At 42.0% G+C, this 22548-nt stretch overlaps 1 protein-coding gene across 6 annotated transcripts; it reads left to right on the forward strand.

Annotated features, from left to right (window-relative positions):
* The first annotated feature begins 2041 nt into the window (after positions 1-2041).
* On the forward strand, positions 2042-22357 carry kcnd1 (potassium voltage-gated channel, Shal-related subfamily, member 1). Of its 6 annotated transcripts, XM_077606690.1 has the most exons (10): positions 2044-2208; positions 2927-3073; positions 9246-9866; positions 10097-10342; positions 10917-11629; positions 16529-16691; positions 17643-17726; positions 17842-17937; positions 19682-19932; positions 20853-22357. In XM_077606690.1, the coding sequence occupies exons 3-10, from the start codon at positions 9711-9713 to the stop codon at positions 21058-21060; spliced, it is 1917 nt and encodes a 638-aa protein (XP_077462816.1). In that variant the 5' UTR covers positions 2044-2208; positions 2927-3073; positions 9246-9710; the 3' UTR covers positions 21061-22357. The 6 variants fall into 6 exon arrangements, with proteins under 6 accessions (XP_077462807.1, XP_077462816.1, XP_077462788.1 ...); XM_077606681.1 differs by lacking the exon at positions 2927-3073 and having other exon boundaries at positions 2042-2208; XM_077606662.1 differs by lacking the exons at positions 2044-2208; positions 2927-3073 and adding an exon at positions 5416-5638.
* Positions 22358-22548: the final 191 nt, after the last annotated feature.

The following is a 22548-nucleotide window of genomic DNA, read 5'->3' on the forward strand; positions in this document are numbered from 1 at the left end:
TTAAAACACTACCTATGACTCTGTAAGCTACCTCCTCTGTTTGTAGCTCTGTTGATTAGCCAGGAAGCGCCTTACAAATTATTTTTTTTAAAGAAATCTCATTAACGCAATCTCAAATGCTAGGAAAGGAAGTAAAATGTGTTTAACATGGGGCCTGTTAATCAACATCCAATCACTTCCAGTGGAAAAGTTTCTTCTTTAGCAAGTACAGTGACTCCACTCAGGCCTTTCATTTCAGAGTAAAAAGTCGAAAAGTTCGGAAGGCGAGCGTCCGCCGGGAGACGACACTAATTAGCCGTTCACGACTGGCAGTTCCGCCGAGAGCGCAAGATTGCTGAGGCGAGCGCCCGGCTTGGCCCATCGGCGTCTGATTGGCTGAGGGTTAATTAGGTGCGCTCTTAATTAAAGCCTAACTTGAGGGGTTGCGCTTAATACTCATCACACATCGGTAGTGCCATTAACCTTCACAACTTACAAACTAAGGTAACTACTTTTTTTTTCAAATTCATCAACACTCATTGAACATTTTTATTCACATGGGCACGTGGTAATTATCTCCAATCATATTCACAATTAGGGCTAAAGTATCAATCATCTGAAAATTAGTTCAAACATCAATGGCAGACATTTTTGAACAAACCATTACAATATATTGAAAGAAGTCTTAAATCAATTCGTTCATTCATTTTCTGAACCGCTTTAAGGTGGCAGGGGGTGCTGGAGCCTATCCCAGCTGACTTTGGGACAGAGGCGGGAGACACCCGGAATTGGTGGACAGCCAATCGCAGGGCACAAGGAGACGGACAACCATGCACACTCAGACCCATACCTAGGGAAAATTTAGAGTGTCCAATCAGCCTACCATGCATGTTTTTGGAATGTGGGAGGAAACCGGAGGACCTGCAGGAAACCCGGGCCTGGGTGGGTTTTCTCCGGGCACTTCCAAAGACATGCATGGTAGGCTGATTGGACAAAGTAAATTTCCCCTAGGTATGAGTGTGAGCGTGAATGAATGTCTCCTTGTGCCCTGCGATTGGCTGTCCACCCATTCAGGGTGTTCCCCGCCTCGCGACCCTAGTGAGGATAAAGCGGTTATAAAAAATGAGATGTGATGAGAGATGTCCATCATAAGCAGCAGTTCCAAAATGGCCACTGTGGCATTTGCTCGTAAACAAGGCGATGATGTCATCGCGAAGGATGGCGAAGGTTGAGGATTGCCTTAGCGATCCCGCTGTCTGGCAGCCGACCGCGTACAAAGTTTAAAAAATTTACGTCTTTTCTCTTGCAGTACCCGGCTAAATATAGAATCTTTGTGTGGGGGTGCACACGCCCAACGCAACCAACACCCCCTGCTCTAACAGGAGACTGTTATTACCAGAGAGCACTCCTATTTCCACGGTGGCAGTGAACACATCAATCCAGGTCCATCTCGTGCTACTCAAAACACTTTTTGGCATCAAAGCGGAAAGAGGACACTAAGGCCTCGCAACGTCGTCATGGACACACACACACACACACACACACACACACGCATACACACACAGCCTGAGGGGTATTGATCGGGGTGTAATGAGAGCCTTTACGTTTGTTTTTAGCCCGAGTGGGAGAGGGAGATGTGGCACTGCGGCAACGCTTGTGTGTGTGTGTATGTGTGTGTGTGTGTGTGTGTGTGTGTGTGTGTGTGTGTGTGTGTGTAGGCGGTAGTAATTGAAGAAGTGCGGGTGTGATCACATGACGGCACCCACGCTCCAGGTTTTTCCCGCCTCGTAGGGAAGTGGCCTTTACCCGTATACCTGTACTATAACTTGAAGTGTGTACTTTATGCAGGTAACCCCCGGTGTCCAACTCACTTTGGCCTAGTTAAGGGGATCCAACTGGGATCCTCGAGGGCCCCTAACCAGTCTGTTTTCCCTCCACCAACACACCTGAATCAAATAATCAGGTCGTTATCAAACTTGTGGACAGCTTGGTGATGAGTTGATCATTTGATTCAGGTGAGCTAGAGGAGGGAGATATGGAGATAATTTTCATTTTTTGAATGAGTCTCTTAACTCTTTCATTGGCTTTGACGTCCATAGACATCCAATCCATTTTGACTAGAGGGTTAGCAGCGATGGAATGATCAAATTCGGGGCAACCCCCCGCCTGGTGCCCATCGTTGGCTGTGATAGGCTCCAGCACTACCCGTGATCCTAGTGAGGATAAAAGGTACGCAAAATGGATGACGTTGTTCTGTATAAGTATTTCCCAATCTTGCTGTATGTACCACTTGACACATGAAATTTTTCCCATTAGATTTTTTTTAAATTTCTTTTTTAATTGGTAAGCATTTAAAATCTTGTTGTTGTTTTTACAAAATGGAGCCTTCAATTATGAATACAATTTAGTATTTAAAATTGTAGTATAGTACAATTGTCAAATGGGAACCATAAAATATTATCCTGTGGGCCGCAATTGACCACTGGGCTGCAGATTTGTGACTGGTGTCTTATATGAATTTCATAAAAACATTTCAGAGAAAAATCATAATTAATGCATGAAAGGGTATATACAGTATATTATCTATATTTATTGGCCAAGACTGGAGCATTTAAAAGGACGGGGAGCTTTTTAAGTGCAATGTTAATTTTCACAGTGTGCATAATGTAACAGTTGCTTACAAGGATATCCAAGCTACTTTTAAGGGATGAAACCAACGCTACTATATTTTAATCCTGGTCATTAAGTGCTTGTGGTTGACTTGCCCTCATGATTCTTCCTGGTCGTGCCAGTGCATTATTTATGAGTCGGACTCGGACTTGGCTGGCGATCGATGCGACCTTCATGAGGTTCGTCCTCAGCTCAGTCACGACCAATCAGGACGCTGTCTCAATTACCGCTGCTCTAATTGACTTTTATTATTATTTCTACTTGGCTTGCTTCGTAGGTTCCAAGCGGACAGATCCATTGTTGCAGAATGGAGGTGTCCAAACAATGACTCACGGGCCAACTGTAGCCCACTTGCCCCGTTTTTAGTGTCCCGCAGCAAATGATGGAAATACCATTGAGTATGGCCTGCACAAGAATCTTAAATGTAGGTGCACTTCTCATCTTTACTTCTAGAGGGAGCTATTCCCTTAAACGGTGAATCTAGCTGAAGGGCCAGAACTAGTCAACCTGTTGTTTCAATGTAGAAAACTCTTTTTTAAATTCAGTATTATGTTGAGCGTCAATAAATTCGATTTTACAAAATCACCTGATAAATTAAGATATCTTGGTTGTGATTTGAGTCACTTCTTGATGTCGCTGGACAGTTTTGCTTTATTCTTCTTTAATCTTATTCCAAATGTATTGGATGTCTATCGCCAATCAGTTTATACCAAAAAAAGAAATACATTTTAAAGACAATCTTTTTATCCAATTCCGATCCTCTGTTCAAAAAACAAAAGTGGAATGATTTCAAGCTGTTTTTCTAAAAAGTTGGGACGCACCTGTTGCAGTTAAAGACCTTCTTGAAAATCATAGCCAGACTATATTTGTTTCAGATTAGTGAGGAATTCCTGGTTGGTGGACTCAAGCAGGTTTTTTTTATGTTTCTGACATGCTATCATATTTTGAAGCCTATTCTAAAGCCATTGTAATCCAAGACTTTTTTTTCCTAAAATCCATATTTAGCCCCAGATTTAGACTGTCCTAGTCTTAGACTTTGGTTTTAGAGTGTCTTCATAATCATGTCAGTAGTGGTGCTTTTCCTTTTCCTCCGCACACCGCCGTCTGTAGGTCCTCCAGAGGGAAAAAAAACCCTCATAAAAGTGCCATTGTCTGCCTTGACGTAAACACGTTTTATTATTTCTTCTTTTATTATTTGCCTGTATCCCCTTGCATTTATTACAGTCGCCTTCTTCAGCTCATGCTACACTGCATCATTTTGACTCTTATGGATTTTTTTTAAATCTTACTTGAAAATGTTTTCAATTTATACAAGTCTGGTCAGTAAATGAGTCTTTACTGTGAAGTAACCAGTTTGAGCCTCTACGAGTCTGTCAATGTGAGTCTGTTTCAGTCGAAGTAAGCAAGATTACGATTATGAGTTTAGTCTGGTGCAGTGTGAGTCATCTCAGGTTGAGTCTTGACTAGTGGGTAATACAACTCAACGTGAGTCTCCATGATAACAAAAAATTGTTTGAGTCAGTGTGAGTCTTCATGAAATGGGTGTTGGTCCACATGACTCATCTTGAGTCTTTACGAGTCAGTGCGAGTCTCAAATAGTGATCACTTGAGTTTGTAAAAGTGTGTTTGCGTGTATGTATTAGTGAGTTTGAGTCCATTTAAATCTATTTTTGACAATAGAACACAGTGTGACTCGGTATTATTATAATGTGACTTCTCATAACCCAATTCAAGTCACTTTTGAAAGTCTGTGTGAGTCTTGACCAGTCATTTTCTTGGGATGTCAAGGAGATCGAAGTGGATCCCTGGGAGACTGTCCACTAGTGGACACCTGGTCTAATGCTGATGCCGTACCTTTGCGCCATGAAACTTTGATGGCGGCAGTGCAATGTCGGCAAAACGGCCGCTGACCAGCGCGTCTGGCATTTATTATTGAGTGTTAGTGTCCACATTTGCTCACTACTACCTTTACCTCATCAACAGATGTCCTATCTATTTGAACGGGGAGGGCTGATAGCCAATGATCAGTCCCGGTCAAAATGGAATAGACATGTATCGCTGTCAGGCAACCAATCAGTTCAGCAAGCAATTTAAAAAAAATGTCATAACATGTCAATAAAGCTTCCTAACATTCAACATGGGCGGCCCGACGGCTGAGTGGTGAGTGTGTCGGCCTCACAGTGGGGGACCTGGGTTCAAATCCAGGTCAGTCCAACTGTGTGGAGTTTGCATGTTCTGCGTGGGTTTTCTCCGGGTACTCCGGTTTCCTCCCACATTCCAAAGACATGCATGGTAGGCTGATTGGACACTCTAAATTGCCCCTAGGTATGAGTGTGACCGGGAATGGTTGTGTTTGTCTCCTTGTGCCGTGCGATTGGCTGTCCACCAATTCCAGGTGTCCCGCCTCTGTCCCGAAGTCAGCTGGGATAGGCTCCAGCACCCCCCGCGACCCTAGTGAGGATAAAGCGGTTCAGTAAATGAGATGAGATAAGACATTCAACGTGAGAGATGGTTGTCATACATGATGACCCAAAAGCATATGTGTGTGTGTGTGCAACTATATTTGAGTGGCGTAAGTATGTCTAAGTGTGTGTGCATGTGTGTGTTTGTGGTCATGTGCGTTTCTGTTGAGGCTAAAATGTGAGAAATGACAACTAAGAGAGGGAGAGTGAGAAAAGCAAGCGGGTTGAGCAAGCTAATGGAGGTGGAGCTTGGGTGTGTGGAGGGGTGTGTGTGTGTCTCTGTGTGTGTGTGTGTGTGTGTGTGTGTTTGCGTGGAATAGAGAGAGAGAGAGGATGACAGCAGATGTGCTTGTTGCCGCGGCGCCAGAGCACGACGGGGCAAGAACGTAAAAGAAGACTTGTCCATCTTTATCTTTTCTTCATCACTCCTCCTCTTCATTTGGAAACTTCTTCCTCCTCCTCCTCCTCATCCTCCTCCTCATCCTCCTCCTCCTCTTCCTGTTGGTGGAGCGTCAGAAGCAGCAGAGGTAAGTAGGATGAGATATGCTCCACATTCACTGATGCCCAGAATAGAATGAGACGGGATGGAATAGAATGGAAGTTTATTGAGCAAAGCGACGGGAGGAAGAAGAGCGACAACGACAATGTCATCCAAGCCAAGTGACTCCAACTCTGACCTATGCCAGTGCTAGTGACATAATCCTGTTTAAATTAATGATGAACTTTTGGGTCTACATTTATGTTTGTTTCTGCGCATGCGCACGCACACATGTTATTAATATGAATAGTTGATGAACGAACAGACTTGTAGTTTCCTCTAGGATGACTTTTTCCGAGTTGATTGACTCGTACGTTTACGCGGATCCGCAGGAGTCGCTTTGAAATAAGTCTGTTTCAGTCTCTAGAAGGCAGTGGCTGTCTTTATGAGTCACTTTGAGTCCGTGGGTGTGTTCGTGTCCGTGACTATACACTATGTACGTACTAGGTCTATACGTCTGTAGAGTCGGTATGAGTCTGTGCCAGATGGGCGTGAGTCTGTGTGAGTCTGCGATATTTTGTTTGAGCCTTTGCATGTCACTTTGAGTCATTAGGCCTCCGTTTCGGTCAAGTCGGTACAAGTTGGTCTACGGAGTCGGCGTGAGTGTATGAATTGATGTGTATTCTTCTATATGTTGGTGAGTGTGCATCTGTAGGAGTCTTTAACACTCCGTTTCAGTCCGTGCAAGTAGGTGTGATTTTGTAGGAATCTTTACAAGTTTGAGTCACTTTAGGTCTGTTAGAGTTAGTTTGGATCTTGGCGTGTAAGTGAGAGTCCTTCATTCTTCCTTTTAAGGACGGCCAAAAGACAATAGGAATTTAGATGTCATTCTGTATAATAAGTTCACATTTTTGCTGTGTGTGAAATTTCTCTTGCTCAAGAGTCTGCATCTCCATTGATGTGCAGATCATTGGTAAGGGAACTACCAAATTCTCATGCCATGATATATGCTAACTTTTGAACTTGAACAACATCCAACTAACTGGTCACCATTCGGCTTGGAAGTCACTGAGTTGATACTGCACAAAGAAATTTGACGTGAGCTTTTTGTTAGAATTTGAGAAGTTTTTTTGTTTGTTTGTGGTTTTAACTGACATTTATTTGGGGGTTTTGGGCCTTTTTTTCTAGCCATTTAGCCATATTCTATGAATCATTCGGATTATACATTGGGAATCATTGTTTTTAGACCGTACTCACCCCACCCTCCCTTGTGAATAATTTAGTCCTTCCAATGAACCTGTTGACCTGTGGCATTTTTTTTAGTATTTCTTAACTTTCCCAATCTTATCACACAGCTTTATCCACATTAGGGTCGCGGGGGGGTGCTTGTCTTTGGTGTGTACTTAATTCATTTGAATAATTAAATGTAAAATAGGTTTATTCTGTTTTTATTTGTTTTACACTACATCCAACTTCATTGAAATTGGAGATTGTATTGATGCATTTATTGTGTATTGAAATGATGCTTAAACAGGTATAGTTATATATTTTTACTCTACATGTGCAGTAACTTGATATTGAATTGAATGCTTTCATTGTCATTATACAAGTATAATGAGATTTAAAGCTTTCACCACGTAGTGCACAAAAAATAACAACAAACAAATAATCAGTAAATAATAAATAAATAAATAAATAAGTAGTCCAAGTGAGATCAGGAGAAGGGAGCGGTCTTGTTCCATCTGAAGTCCAGGATGAGTTCCATGTCTACGGACTTGACAACAAACACACAAACACATAGATAATCAATAAATAGTAATAGATTAAATAAGTGGTCAACATAATAAATACGTAGTATAAGTAATAGTAATAAGTCTTGATTAGGTCCTAGGTACACAACTCGAGTTGAGTATGATGACAGCTCTTGGGAAGAAACTGTTCTTGAGTCTGTTTGTCTTGGCTGTTATGGCTCTGTAAAGTTGAAGTGGTGGACGCTGGGATGCGTATGGTCTTTTATGATGCTTTCTCCCCTTTTAAGGCTCATAGATATGTGTATGAGGGTCTGTGACTAGGCAATGGGAATTTATTTTTTGGGAGGTTATAAATATATAGAATTTTGTAAGTCAGTAAAAGTATTTGAGTCAGATTGGTCTGTCCAGACGAGCCATGTTAGATTCTAAAACTTTTTCATTTTATAAGACTCAAGACTGACACTTACCTAGTTACCGTCAGTTTGAGTGTGTACAAATCAGTTTGACAAATGACTGTGGCTCTTTTGGTTCATTGAGTATGAAACTGAAGTAGTCCACGGGAATTCATCTAAGTCAATGAGTGTGAGTCTTAGTGGCTGTCTTCAGTCAATAATAATTCCTGTGAGCTAGTGAGTACGTGTCGGTCTTTCAAATACGTTTGTGGGGTTTCCCCTGAAAAAAACAAAAAAACAAAGCCCGCTGGTAGAGAAGTTAACTGGCAGCTCAACTTGTTTTGAAATGAATTACATTTTTTATTTACATAAGAGAATTTTGGACTATTGTGTTATTACCAGCCATTTATTAACTCATTGTCTGCCATTCACAACAATGGACACTCAATTCATTCAAACCGGCAAGACTGGTTATGAAGGTTTATTTTTCAATGCCATTGATGGTGCTAGACTTCCAGATCATTTTGGGCAATTGCTTATTAACAACCCCTCTAGCACATCAATGGAAACGAATGAGTTAACTGTAGTTTAAAAAAGGCTCAATCTTGAAATGCAGTTTTACCTAACGATGATGCAATGGAAAATAATCCTATTTTGCATTTTACTTCGATCCTAGGCAATTTTTTAAACAATCCATTGCTGGCCACTTTAAATTGTAATAAATTAACTTGAAAAAGTGGCAGTATTTTTTGACATTTACAGTCACCATTTCTTAACTGGCTGTCACTGACGGTGTTTGAACATCCAATCTATTTCAACTTTGAGTCTACATATTTTTATGTCATCATGCCTCGGTCATGTTCACATTTTGGTTTCTGTGCTTCATATGCGTCAGTGTATGCGTGTTTCCATTTTCTACATGCTCCCTTCTTCTCCTTGCTTTGGTCCACGTGTCTCAGTCTTCTCCATTCTTCTGTCTAAAAGCTACACGTAGTCCACATGGTTCTGTCTTTGACTGCCTTCATTATGCATGCTTCGGTCTTCACGTTTTATTTGGGTTTCCTTCTTTACGTGTCTACATCAACAGACTTCTTTCTTCACGATTTACTTGTTTTTAACGTCTGTTTTTGACATGCTTGTTTTCATGCCCCCATGTCTCGTACACGCTACTGTCCTTCACATGCTTTTCCCTTTACGCTTTGGTCTCTATGGTACTGTTGAGCTCAGGTTAGGGTTTCTCGCTGCCAACTTCCTTGCGCCCAGAGCACGAGTCAAAAGTGTGTTCATGAATTATGAATCAAACTTTCAGCCTGACTGGACTCTTCTGACTAGCTGCTCTCACGTGCACACACACACACACACACACACACACACACACACACACACACACACACACACACACACACAATCGGATTACCGTAGATTTTTTGAGAGCCTTCCTTTTGAGGCCTCTCTACTCTTCTGCATCTGCTCCTTCTCAATTTGTCCCTTTTTTCCCCCCTTCATCTGACAGAATCACCAAACATGGGCGCTGAACCGCCACCGATCGGCCCAATGAGAGTGAGGAACGGCAACAGGAAGTAAGGACGAGCCAGGGAGGAAGAGGGCGGCGGTGGCGACGTGGAGCTGCAGATGAAGCCGAGAAACACTTAGAGGAGGAGGAGGAGATTGTGTTGAGCTTGCAACTTCACCAGCATCATCACAATTTAATAAGACTGCGGCGTGGCAAAACACATACACACGCATTCATTTGGATAGGAACAGTGACTAAGTTGTTGTTGTTCTTTACCTGAGTGTCATCTAGACTGTCTGCACATCTTTTGAATGACGTGACCCTCAGCAGCGATTGTATCCCCTCCCTCCCTTCCTCTGCCCCACCGCCTCATCAACATGTCAAGCCGCCGCCACGCCAGGAAATCTGGCCAGGGTCAGTGACACGCCCCTCCCCTCCCGCCAGTTCAAGTGGGTTTGATGCAAGATGGCAGCCGGCGTGGCGACATGGCTGCCGTTTGCACGGGCGGCGGCCGTGGGCTGGCTGCCGCTGGCCAAGAAGACCATGCCCAAACCACCTGTGGACAACTCGTCCAGATCGGACGAAATCCTCTATGTCAATGTCAGCGGGGTGCGCTTCCAGGTAACCACCCCGTACCCTGACCAGTATTAACCAAGTAATTACTGTCCATTCTAAAACCTAACCTAACTATTGATTTCAAACCTAACTCTTACCCTCAACCCAAACATCATTTTACCTCAAAACAACTTCAGACAAAGTTGGATATCTTTGACTCTGCCCACCGCAACGTCAAACCCTAAATTAAATCTTGTATCTAATGTATTTGTTTGTTTGTTTGTTTGTTTGTTTAGACATGGAAGAATACACTGGACCGCTATCCCGACACGCTGCTCGGCTCCTCGGAAAAAGAGTTTTTCTACAACGACGACACTCAGGAGTACTTCTTCGACAGGGACCCCGAAATGTTCCGCCACATCCTCAACTTTTATCGCACCGGGAAGTTGCATTATCCACGACACGAGTGCATCCAGGCCTTCGACGAGGAGTTGGCCTTTTACGGCATCGTGCCCGAAATCATCGGCGACTGCTGCATGGAGGTACGACTTGTTTTTTTACAGCATGTAGTTATTGTTTGTAGATAGTGTATGCAGTAATCCTAATGGTGGATATTGAGGATTTTGCACCCAAAAATTCCAACACATCAACAAGGGCTGGTTCTAGAGGTGACTATGTAGTTCCTTTAAAAAAATACATTCAGACAAAATTGCGATCACAATGCTGTCTAAAACTGGGCTATTTGTGTGTGTCATCGTTAACCTTCAACCTGCACAAGAGAGACTAGAGAAATTAGCTCTCACCTACAATCTTACATATTTACATAAGTTCATTAACACGAATATGTATATTTATATATGCTGTCCGTTATTAAATAAAACAAACTCAAACTTCATTTAGGCTCAATTATTGTGATTTTTTAAGGATAAGGCACAACTCATTTCCCTGCTTTGAACCTGGCAACTTATAGTCCAACATTTGCTAATTTATAGTTTTTTTGCCAGGTAATAAGCGGCAAGTAAATATCCTATAATACCATGTATACATCCAATTTGTTATGCAATACATATAATACGTTTGTATTATTGTTGACCGTTTCCCCCCTCCGCGCCTCAGGAATATCGAGATCGGAAAAAAGAGAACCAGGAGCGCCTGGCCGAGGACACAGAAGCTAACGAGGCGATGGACGCACCCTTGCCCCCGCACAGTACCCCCCGAGAGCGCCTGTGGCGAGCCTTTGAGAATCCGCACACATCCACCATGGCGCTGGTCTTCTACTACGTAACGGGCTTCTTCATCGCCGTGTCGGTCATCGCCAACGTGGTGGAGACGGTCCCCTGCCGGCCTCCCAAGGGGAAAGTCAAGGACCTCCCTTGCGGCGAGAAGTACCAACTAGCCTTCTTCTGCATGGACACGGCGTGCGTGCTGATCTTCACCTTCGAATATTTGATGCGTCTGTTCGCCGCGCCCAGTCGCTGCAAGTTCATGCGCTCGGTCATGTCGGTCATAGACGTGGTGGCCATCATGCCCTACTACATTGGACTGGTCATGCCCGAGAACGAGGACGTGAGCGGGGCCTTCGTCACGCTGAGGGTCTTCCGCGTCTTCCGGATCTTCAAGTTCTCGCGTCACTCGCAGGGTCTGAGGATTTTGGGCTACACGCTCAAGAGCTGCGCCTCGGAGCTGGGCTTCCTGCTCTTCTCGCTCACCATGGCCATCATCATCTTCGCCACCGTCATGTTCTACGCCGAGAAGGGGACCAAGGGCTCCACCTTCACCTCCATCCCGGCCTCCTTCTGGTACACCATTGTCACCATGACCACGCTCGGGTGAGTCGCCCTTCCCCGCCTCCCCTCCTCGTACGCTTGCGTGTCGCCATGGCGACCGCGTACGCCTTTGCCTCGTGTTTGCGTGTCCTGCTGAGAGCGCCTCCTACGCCGGGCTGCTCAAAGCGCGGCGACCAATCTTCATTCTGCCGCCGCCCACGCGTATAAACTATGCGCGTGTAACAATGGTCGGTCGTGGTCTCTTCGCCGGCGCGTGATGTCGCAGATACGCAAACGCAACACGTGGACGCTTTCGGTAGTAGTGAGTCACAGCTGGAAATCGTGTGCCGTTGTTCTTTCGTCGCTTCTTTTAGTAAGGAGGAAGGTTGTTGGTTTTTCTGCAGGTGTTGTTGATTGGGTGGGGAAATCGTCTGCGATAGTAATCAGTGGAATCATAACAGGTTGTTGTTTGGTAGTGTTTTTGACAACCATGTTGTGGAATCTCTGAACTATGTTGAAGTGATTTGCAGAGCTCAAAAAAGTGCTGCTTAGTCAATATTGTCAGGCATCTCGGGGACAAGAAACTAAGTGTCACCTCGGGCTTTTGGCTTGCCACCATATTTTGGTATTTCAATGAAGAGATGGATGGAATGGATTTTAGCTGAAGTACGCAGATGTGATAAGGACAAAATTGTATGTGATGAGATCATTGAAATCTGACGATATGAAGAAAGGAAGATGATATCATATACTAGACATTTTGCAAGCTATCTACAACAAGGGTGTCACACTCGGGTTGGTTCGCGGGCCGCTTTAACGTCAACTTGATTTCACGTGGGCCGGACCATTTTAGATGTAATATTTAGATTTTTTTTAAATAAATGGATTAAAAGAACTGGATTAAAAGCCCTGAATATTCAGTTTTTTATATAATAGATCTAAAACAATGTTTATTTTAGCTTTTTTAAATATATTTTTAGATTTTACAAAATGATTTTTGAACAAAAAACACAAAAAATGGATTAAAAAATGACAATTATTGATTTAAAAGGGGGAAAATCAGGAAATTTAATATACATCTATACTCTCCATTTTGTTATGATCCTAAAAGAGAAAGTCGGCACTCATGATTTACTTTCCCGGGCCACGCAAAATGATGTGGCAGGCCAGATCTGGCCCCCGGGCCGCCACTTTGACACATGTGATCTACAATATGTTGTTATTGTGCAATATTGCATATTGTTTGAGTTCAGTGGTGCCTTGAGGTAGAAACCCGACAAATTAGGGAATTACAAAATAGTAAGCAATTTAAAAAGTGTTCAAGCTCTCTCTATGCCACTAAGAATTGCCTGTGTATTAACGCCACTAAACAATTAACTATAAACAAAAAGGTGCAGCTCGTTTAATGCTAAAATACTCTACAATGGAAAACTGACTTGCCATGCTGATCTTTGGCGTCGATAGTTGCTGTTTTATAACAGATTAATATTTGACTGTATATGTTGGAGCCAATTACAGAGCTAGTTCAGATAACAAAACACAGACACCATAAATGGTTTATCCTGTATAAAATTGCCAGTTGTACCGCACCTCTGAAAGTCACTTAGGGTAGTTGTGAACTATTCTTCATCAGTATTGCGTGACTGTATTATCTGCCCCCAAGTGGTCAAGACGGGCTTGATACAAAGAATTGAATTGCAGTATTTAATGTATCATGTATATTAGATTAGATTAGATAACTTTATTCATCCCGTATTCGGGAAATTTCATTGTCACAGTAGCAAAAGGATGAGAATACAGACACAGGAAAATACATTTTAGACATAAATAAATAGGTAATAAATAAGTTAATAAATAAATACATAAATAAATAAATACCTATATAAATAAATAAATAATTGTGTATGCTGTTTGATGCTCAAGATTCAATTTCAGTTTATTCTTACTCTATGCCTGTAGAAATGTCCATATTATAGACTTCTATTTTCTTTGTTTAAAAAAAAAAAAAAACAGGAAAACGCAAACATTTGAACAGATTAAGGGCCTTTCTATCCATTTAATTGGGGATAATTTATATGTTAATTTAATAAGATAATTTCAATAATAAAATCAAATGATCTATTTTGATAGCCCCTGTATGTTCAAACAGTGAAGATAGTTAAGGGTGGACTTCTGAAAGTAGCTAAGAGACAGTATCTTCTTTTTCTCTGCGTCCTTAGTTTTTTTTTTGGTCCTCTTTGTTTGCTGACTTTGTTGTCTCGGGCGCTTGGCATCAGCTCGCCTTTTTCTTCTCATCATCTCATCTTTTTATTGCTTTGCTTCGCTGGCTGCCACCTCGATGACGGAGAATTTAGGGGGAACTAAAAGCTCGCAGCCTCAGCGCAGAAAGAAAAACTTTCAAATGAGCCTTATCCAATCAATTCATTCATTTATAGTGACTAATATACTCTAAACTGAAGCCTAAGACAGACTGATAAAAATGCGTATTCATTTGAAATGTGCTCTAGAAATAGCCATAGGAGCTGAATTTAGTCACAGACTTTCATCTCTACTTTCACTTCATTTTTTTAAAAACTTGATCTGGTGTGTCACTGCGCAGTGACTTTTCCTGGTGTCTGAGAATATTAATGAAATGTTCACTGTACTGTATATGATATTGTTATTAGCCAGGGTGTATTAGTATACGTGCTACTCTGTGCTGGTGCGTGTAATTGTTAGCGTTGCATTTATACTACTATACAATTAGTCGCTACAAAGAATAGGGGTGAGTGTACAGTGTTTAGAAGTGAGTGTTGCTATACTATGAGTGCTCTATCTAAAATTGTATTTGTCATCGTCATTATTAGCGTTTTTATTTGTGTTCTGGGGCATTTTTAGAAAGAAGACAGACAAAAGACACACAAAACAGACTGAAACTCTCAGGGTCAATTCTCACACCAGCGTGCTTTGTTGCAAGAAGTGACACCCTTGTGTTATTTGACTCCATTCTTTCTGAGTGGAGTGTGGCGGTGTTTCTGTTTAGAAGGAACATCCAATTGGGATTTTCTCCTCCCATGGCCTAGCTGGTTTGGTCAATCCAACCGTTCGACTCGCTTGGGGTCAAGGAGAGTTTTATGCTAAAAACAATTGTAGAACATAGGAACTATTGTTTATTAAGCAAACACCTGTGCTATATCCTGTAATGAGCTGCACAAACCAAGCAACAAAAGAAGCTAACACTTTGATCAGTCTCTGCAAAGCCATATGGGGCACATAACATCATATTTATCAACATTAGTAGAGTTCACGTGTCTTATAATTCATTACTGTTTAATAATTAGTGAAATGGTATACTAGAATATGCGAAAACATGCATGGTACGTTGGTTGACCACTCTAATTTGCCCAAGGTATGAGTGTGAGGGGGAATGTTTGTTTGTGTCTTTGTGCCCTGCGATTGGCTGGTCACCAATTCAGGGTGTCCCCCGCCGGGTGCTCGTAGTTGCTGGGATAGGCCCCAGCACCCCTTGCAGCCCTTGTGAGTATAAACGGTTCAGAAATTGAAATGAGTGAATGTATGCTAGTGTGTTTATCAGTAAGTTTTATTGTGTAAGTGTGTGTGACAGTGAAGTAGTTTTTAATCGTCAAGGACAGTTAACTATTGGAGTTGCATCGATCGTGATAGATGTCCAATCCGTTTGAACTGTTACAAATGGAGTGGATGTCTAACGCCGTCGACGCCACTGAAACGTGATCATTCGTTGCTGGCCTCTCTCTATTCACAATTGAGTTCAGCTGAGATGAAGTATATTCGCATCCTAATGGCTAGAGTGAGCGTCACCTCTTGAGCAGATGGGGGAAAAACACGGAACCAGCATCCTTCCGCCTGCAACTTTTATCATCACATTATCAATTAAACATGGCTGCCAAAGAGGAGGCGGGGAAGATCCCGCAGAGGAGGACGAGGACTCCGGCGGCCTTATGACAACACGGTAACTCCGAGCCAAGAGAGTCCACTATCGACACAGGCGCATCGAAAGAACCCAACCAAACCCTGAAAGTCAAATGTAAAAGTGGAAAAATCCAAATGTGATTCTAAAAATGTCCAATATGGTCAAGCTTGAAAGTGGAAGTCTGTGGTCATTTTTTATTTTTTTAACTCCAATCTGCAGATCATCGAAGGACTTTTTCTCCTCTGAGTGGAGTGGGCTATTAAATCAATTAGCATTGGCTGTCTTTGCTGAATCATGATTGGCTGATAAACATCAAGCGCAGTGTCCGGTTGGTCAACTCACCACTAATGGAATTTTCCTTTTATTTTTTTATCAGGGCTGATCTGGATTCCGCATGTTTACTTTGAAGCCCATTACGAGCCTTTCCATCCTTCTCCCCTTATGTACCAATTTCCTCCTTTTCAGGTCTTCTTTTGTGGTGTTCTTGTAATAGTCATTTTCTACTAGAAAGATGCCATCAGCTTCACGTGTCGATTTGTCTGACAGTTGTCATGGCGACCATCTGAGGTTTTTTTTCCATTTTATTTTCTTCCTCGCTTTTCTAGAACATCCCCATCTCAGAGTTTCCCTCACGTCATGAAATATTTAAACACTAAAACTAGGATGACCCTGCCATTCTGAGACCTCCCACTTTTGTAAAACCTTTATTTGTCCTGACATCTGACCAACTGGAAACCTCAAATGTGTGTGTATGTGGTGGGGGCAGGGCTTCACATATTCTGCCCTGAGGATGTCTGAAGTGAGGATGAGATTTGATTGGATGATGACAAGATATCATAAAATGCTGAGAAAATGACATCAGGTGACGAATTCTAACCTGGGCATGAATGACACCAGGTGCAATGTGAAATGAGGGTTTTAACAGCATAGGACTGTTGTCAGCTGACATGACGTGGCTTGAGATATTGTGTGAGGATAAGGTGACCTGAGTCTAGGTCACAGTTCCTAACTTTTAGCACTGCGGTCGACAGGTACGGCGACATGGTTCCCAACACGATCGCCGGGAAGATTTTCGGATCCATCTGCTCGCTGAGCGGCGTGCTGGTCATCGCCCTCCCTGTGCCCGTCATTGTGTCCAACTTCAGTCGGATCTACCATCAGAACCAGCGTGCAGACAAGATGCGAGCGCAGCAGGTTAACCAATTTCTCATTACATTGACAAAAACTTTGACTGAACCACCAACAGTGCACTACGATAAACTATCTAATATACTCTAACTACATTAATTTCATACATTCCTCTTATTAGATGACACTACATAACTAACTAACTACTACTTCTAATGGGACAACTCCAATTACTCACACTACTTTTGGCAACTGCACAATGGCAATATAACTGTTAAGTCTTTAAAACAGCTTAAGGAGCAGGTTAAGAAAGAGTGAGACCAATTTAAAGAAGATTGAGTTTATTAGCAGACTGCAGAATGGGGAGCTCGAACAGCGTGATCGCTCACAGTCTGTTGTCCTTGCAACTCTCTCCGAATGACCAGTGAGTGAGTTTTATATACAGGCAAAACTGACAGTTATCAGCAGGACTTTGGACAGATGTGTTTAGTCATTTGCAGGGCAAAGATTGATTAATAAGCATCAGACAGTTGAGTGTTTGTGCTGACATGTCAACCTAATCACAGGACTAAGATTGATTAATCAGTGTCAGACAGTTGTGTTTATGCTGACATGTCAGCCATTCACAGGGATGACTACGATGCTGTTATACTTACAAAAACTGATATAATATGAACAAGCAATTGCAAAGAGACTTTGTATTATCTTACAGTAACTACTACCCAACTTTAACTACTATGCTACTTCCTCCACACTCGATTCTAACTCCCTCCAACTGTGCGGTAACCTCAGTCTGCAGAAGGTCTCCACACTGTGGACTTCCTGTGTGTGGCTCCAGTTTTTTTACCTAGGTCTACAATGTCTTGTGTGTCTTGTGTCTGTCTTGCTACTGCAACCAAGTTCTAACCTAACCTAACCTACTTGATCACTAATTTGATATTGCTAAATACATCTAACTAAACATTGTTTCCATCACAGCTTGAATATCTCAATCTCAATAACAAATGTGTCACGCAGAAAGTGCGCTTGGCTCGAATCCGTATGGCGAAGAAAGGAACGACTAATGCCTTCCTACAGTACAAAGAAAACCGAGCCCTTGGGGTGAGAGACACACTCATACACACACGTAAAATAAAAAAAACACTTAAAATTTGCAGGGCAGGGCATTTACAAAACCATAGTGCAGTTGTTCACACAGCTTCCATTCTCATTACAGGACCGTGACAGTGACAGTAGCGCTCTGTGTTTAAGGAATAAGTCAGCATTTGAGCATCAACATCATCACCTTCTTCACTGTTTGGAGAAAACCACGGTCAGTAGAACATATTTTCCCTGGTTCTCAGATGGTTTGAAACTTGGGGGGGAAAAAGCTTGGAACATCGAAAACAAAATTATTTTATTTTTATTCGAGGAGTATTTCATTTTTTTGTAAGAGATTGGCACATGTGCGTGGTTTAAAAATAGGAGGGGACAAAATGAAAAATACTTAAATGATTATTCATTGTATTCATTGTTAAAAATCACATAATTCTTCCAATAAAATTTAACCAAAAAAAGGTCTCCAAAATTAGTTGGGGTTTTTTAAATCCAAAATTTATATAAAACTAAGCTGCACTTTGGAAGTGATTGCTATCAGTTGACAATAATAATAATAATTAAGCTCCTTGATGGCATAATATACTATCAAAGCTTTGGCCAATAGGAACACAGTCACAGTGGAATTTTAGTTGTGGTCTGCCAAAAATTCAAATATTAGAAAAGCAAAGCAGAATTTCCTGCAAGAAATTATGCGAATGAGCCATTTTAGTCAGTTCTTTCTATTGTGTTACTCAGCTTCTTCTTTAAAAAAAAGTTGGTTTTTTTGGAACTTTCTTTGGCCCCCATAATGGAGTTTAACAGGAGCACTCAATAAACGAGCACCAAAAAATGGATTATCGCGAAGTGCTTCAGATGAATGCACAAGGAGATGCTCACTCAACAAGAAACGAAGTCCGACCCAGTCACGAACGCTTGGCTTGTTTTGAGTGGCCACTTCAAGCTGCGAAGTGACTGGACAAAGTCTCACACAGTTTTGCTAGCAAAACTGAAAACAGAAAGAAGGTTTTGACAAAACAGCTGGAAACTGAACGACAATATATGTACTGAATTTTGCAGTTATAGAAACATTTAAAATATTCTTAGATTTTTGCATGTTGCAGACGAGATTAGTAGTTTAGACTGGATTATAAGAAAATCATTTGTATGGTAATTTGCTACCAAGATTAGGGTTTAACCATCTAAAATGATAGGTGTTAGTTCCTATTCACCGCATTTTCATAGGACTAAAAATGATAACATTGATAATAGGGGTGTAAATCACCATTTTATGACATATAGGATAATATTTGCCAATGTTACAGCCTGGCATGATTCAAGGTTCTGGTATGGATTTAATACTATTCTTTGTACACTTAAGGCAATCAGTTCCATTTCACCTAAAGTAATAAAAATAAAAAGCAAACATGACATTTTTGACAGTTTTGTTGCTTAATCATCTTAGACATTTTAATGGAAAACTTCCATTTGTTGAATTACTTCCTTTATTTTTACCAACATGACTTCTAAAACATGTTTTTTTATTGTTTTGGTTTGATTTGTGCCTTAAAAATCCATTGATTGAGCCAGATTGATTAATTGTTACATCCCAAATTAATAACAATAATTTTCTGGATTGAAATGTTATCAGTTTGTTTGTTGACGAAGAGATGTGATGAGTAAAGGAGTGGTAAGACATGCAATACACCGAACAGGAGCACTAAAGCAGGCAGTAGTCATTCATTTTCTAAGGAACAGATATGGTGATGAATAACCAATCGAGCAAGACTTGAGATTAGCCAACAGGACTAGCCGAGACAAGACTGGAATGGTACGCTAGTGAAAGAGAGAAACAGATGAAAAGAGTGACTAATACTACAGGGCAGGACAGGACAGGCAATATTCCGAAGGATCCAAATTTTCTGCAGTTTATGAAGGGAGTATCAATGCAGCGTCAATCACCCGGCAATTCTCCCTCACAGAACCACGAGTTCACAGACGAGCTGAACTACAGCGAGCTGTGCATCACCGAATCGGTGGGCTTCCGAACCAGCCGCAGCACCTCCCTGTCCAGCCAACAAGGCGCGCCCAACCATTCCACGGGCTGCTGCCCCCGCCGCGTCCGGAGGAGAGCGGCCATGCGGCTGGCCAACTCCACCGTGTCCGTGAGCCGTGGAAGCGTGCAGGAGCTGGACACGCTGCATGGAAAGGGAATGCTTGGCCCACCGCAGACGTAAAGCATCGCACCTCATTCATTACATTTCTATTGTGGAAATATTGAAGAGCATTCATGTTATTTTGTGCAATATATTATCCACATTTTTTTTTACATTCTACTCCAAATTTTCAAATAGTCTGTGTTGTGGGAACTACTGGCTGTGAGCAGGAAAAAAAACGTCATCGTTGACTGCTAATATTGTCATGCTTCAAGCATGTTCTGCGCAGCCGTATTCCCCTTTCACTTGTCTGCCTTTTCACTATATAAATATGGCAAGTCAGCAAGCAATGTACCTAGACCAGGGGTGGGCAAACCGGTCCTCGAGGGCCGCTGCGGGTGCAGGTTTTTGTTCCAACCGATCAGGAACAGACATGTTGACCAATAAGATTTCTGTAGAAAACAAGAAGCACCTGACTGCAATCCACTGATTGCTATTGTACGACATCAGATTGGTGAAAAGGTGTCTTTTTTATGGGTTGGAATGAAAACCCGCACCCACTGTGGCCTTTTGTGGAATAGTTTGCCCACCCCTGACCTAGACATTCAATTAGTCGGCGTCATACAGCGATATCTACAGAATCTTGAATTTAGTGCATATAAAAGACTTTGGGGAGAATTTTAGACTTAAGTGCGCCCTATGTTAGTAAATATGTGCTGCGTAGAATTTGTACAGTTTAATATCGCTTAATAAGGGGAACTTCAATCGTTAATAAGGGAGCAATTGGCTGAGGTTGACGGGTACGCGACAGTTCATATCTTGAAAAATGCAGCCAATTTGCTCATATCTCGGCACCACTGACTTTACCCCCCTTCTTCCACAGTTTCCGATTAAGTCTCAAATTCTCCATTAGTCCCTTTCCAGCTCTTCGCCATTGACACGCATTTTTGACCCAAAAAGTGCCCTCTCAACTTTGACCCCTCCGTTTTTGTCTCAGTCGTTCCAGCCTCAACGCTCAGATAAACCTTAAGCTGAACTGCGGCGATCAAGACTTCAGCGCCGCCATCATTAGCATCCCCACGCCTCCCGCCAACTCGCCAGATGAGAGCCTGCCACCCTCGCCGGCCGCCATCCCGGGGGGAATCCTGCGCAACACGCGCGCCACCGCCTACACCTCTGACACCATCAAGATTTCGTCCTTGTAACCTCTAGCGAGGCCCGATCGCCGCCGATAGCCTGCAACTGGCAGACGACGTAAAATCATGCAATCTGTTCTTCCCGGCTTTGTCCTCAACTGTTGGACGTGGACATCCAAATATGCAAAGTGGGAAATCATCGTCAATAATCAACAAAAGGAGGGTATATTTGTGTTTCGCGTGTTTGACGTTACCAAATGAAGACATCCGAGTTCCGCTTTCTTTCATCGAAAAAACAATAGGAGTAAGCTAGTATTACATTTAACATAAGGAAAGACAACGCAGCTAAATGAAAAAAAAACGTGCCGGGTAGTCAGGTGTAGAGATTTCTTATTCATTTGCGGACCGGCTGCCGTTTGGCCAGCATGTTTGACTTGTACTTGTTGGGTTCGTCGTTACAATATTGGCATCTGATTTGACCGCCTGCTATCTTAAACGTTAGTGCTGCTTGTGCACGAGGCCACTTTGATATTCCTCGGAAGCGAATGTGTGTGAGTGCGCGATTGAGCACAAATTGTAACATATTTTGTATCATAAACATTCCCATGCACATGTCAATCACCCCCTAAAGAAATATATATATATATAGGCTATAAAAAAGGTCTGGACATTGTCGCCTAGTCCTTGCATGAGCCTCATAACATTCCGATTTTGGACAGCATATTAAAAAAATAATAATAATCAGAAAAAAACACAAAAGGGGAAAGCATCCTTTCTTCTTTTGCATGACGACTTTCTCGTGATTTTTCTTTTCATTCAACCATCGGGACGTGGCATCATTCGGGAGAGTTCCTGAGCTGGAATGGAGAGTCGTCACTACTATGCATGGATACCGTTGTAGGTATTTAAAGGCAACGCACTCTTGGTTCACTGGACTCCCTCTTCTGCTTTAAAAATAAAAGGTGAATGAATCGTGCTTAATATTTGGGCCATTCCTGGCGATCACTTCAACACTGTATGCTGAGCTACTTCCTGTTTGATTGTTCCTCACCAAGAGGCTGCCCCATGAATGGCTACTTTGTGATGCTTTTTTTGTGGCCAGTTTAGGAAGTATAGAGTCCCATACTGGCTACCGTAAGTGTAAATTCTCATTTGTCCTTGCAAATTCATATTTGTGCTAACCTTTGCGCCTCGCATAGGAAATAGGATGAGCGTCAGAGATGGTTAGGTCAATATTGGCTAACATATTCTTCCACTGATGCTAATTTGCGCTAACATTGTCATGAAAAAGTCAGGGGAGAGGGGCTTCAGTGAACAAATGAATAACATTGAATATATGATAATAAAAAAACATGATTAAAGCACAGACGTGTATATTAATGACACCAATAAACAACATGACAACAAATTTGTTTGCTTGTCAATTTTTTTTATTCCAACTTTTTTTCTACTTTTCAAAAACACCTAATTTCAGGCCTTTTTAAAATTATTATTCAGACATTTGTTTTTAATAGCTTTTCTTGAAATTAGATTTTTTTTCTTGACACACATTTTGAT

The sequence above is a fragment of the Stigmatopora argus genome, chromosome 1, assembly GCF_051989625.1.
Source record: "Stigmatopora argus isolate UIUO_Sarg chromosome 1, RoL_Sarg_1.0, whole genome shotgun sequence".
Taxonomy (NCBI): domain Eukaryota; kingdom Metazoa; phylum Chordata; class Actinopteri; order Syngnathiformes; family Syngnathidae; genus Stigmatopora; species Stigmatopora argus.

Bases quoted from the DNA above. Each gene is read 5' to 3' on its own strand.
- kcnd1 (XM_077606681.1), top strand. From the start codon at position 9,711: ATGGCAGCCGGCGTGGCGACATGGCTGCCGTTTGCACGGGCGGCGGCC. The intron at 17,938-19,681 runs GTCAGTAGAACA...TCTCCCTCACAG, and splicing joins ACTGTTTGGAGAAAACCACG to AACCACGAGTTCACAGACGA. The intron at 19,933-20,852 runs GTAAAGCATCGC...TTTTTGTCTCAG, and splicing joins ATGCTTGGCCCACCGCAGAC to TCGTTCCAGCCTCAACGCTC.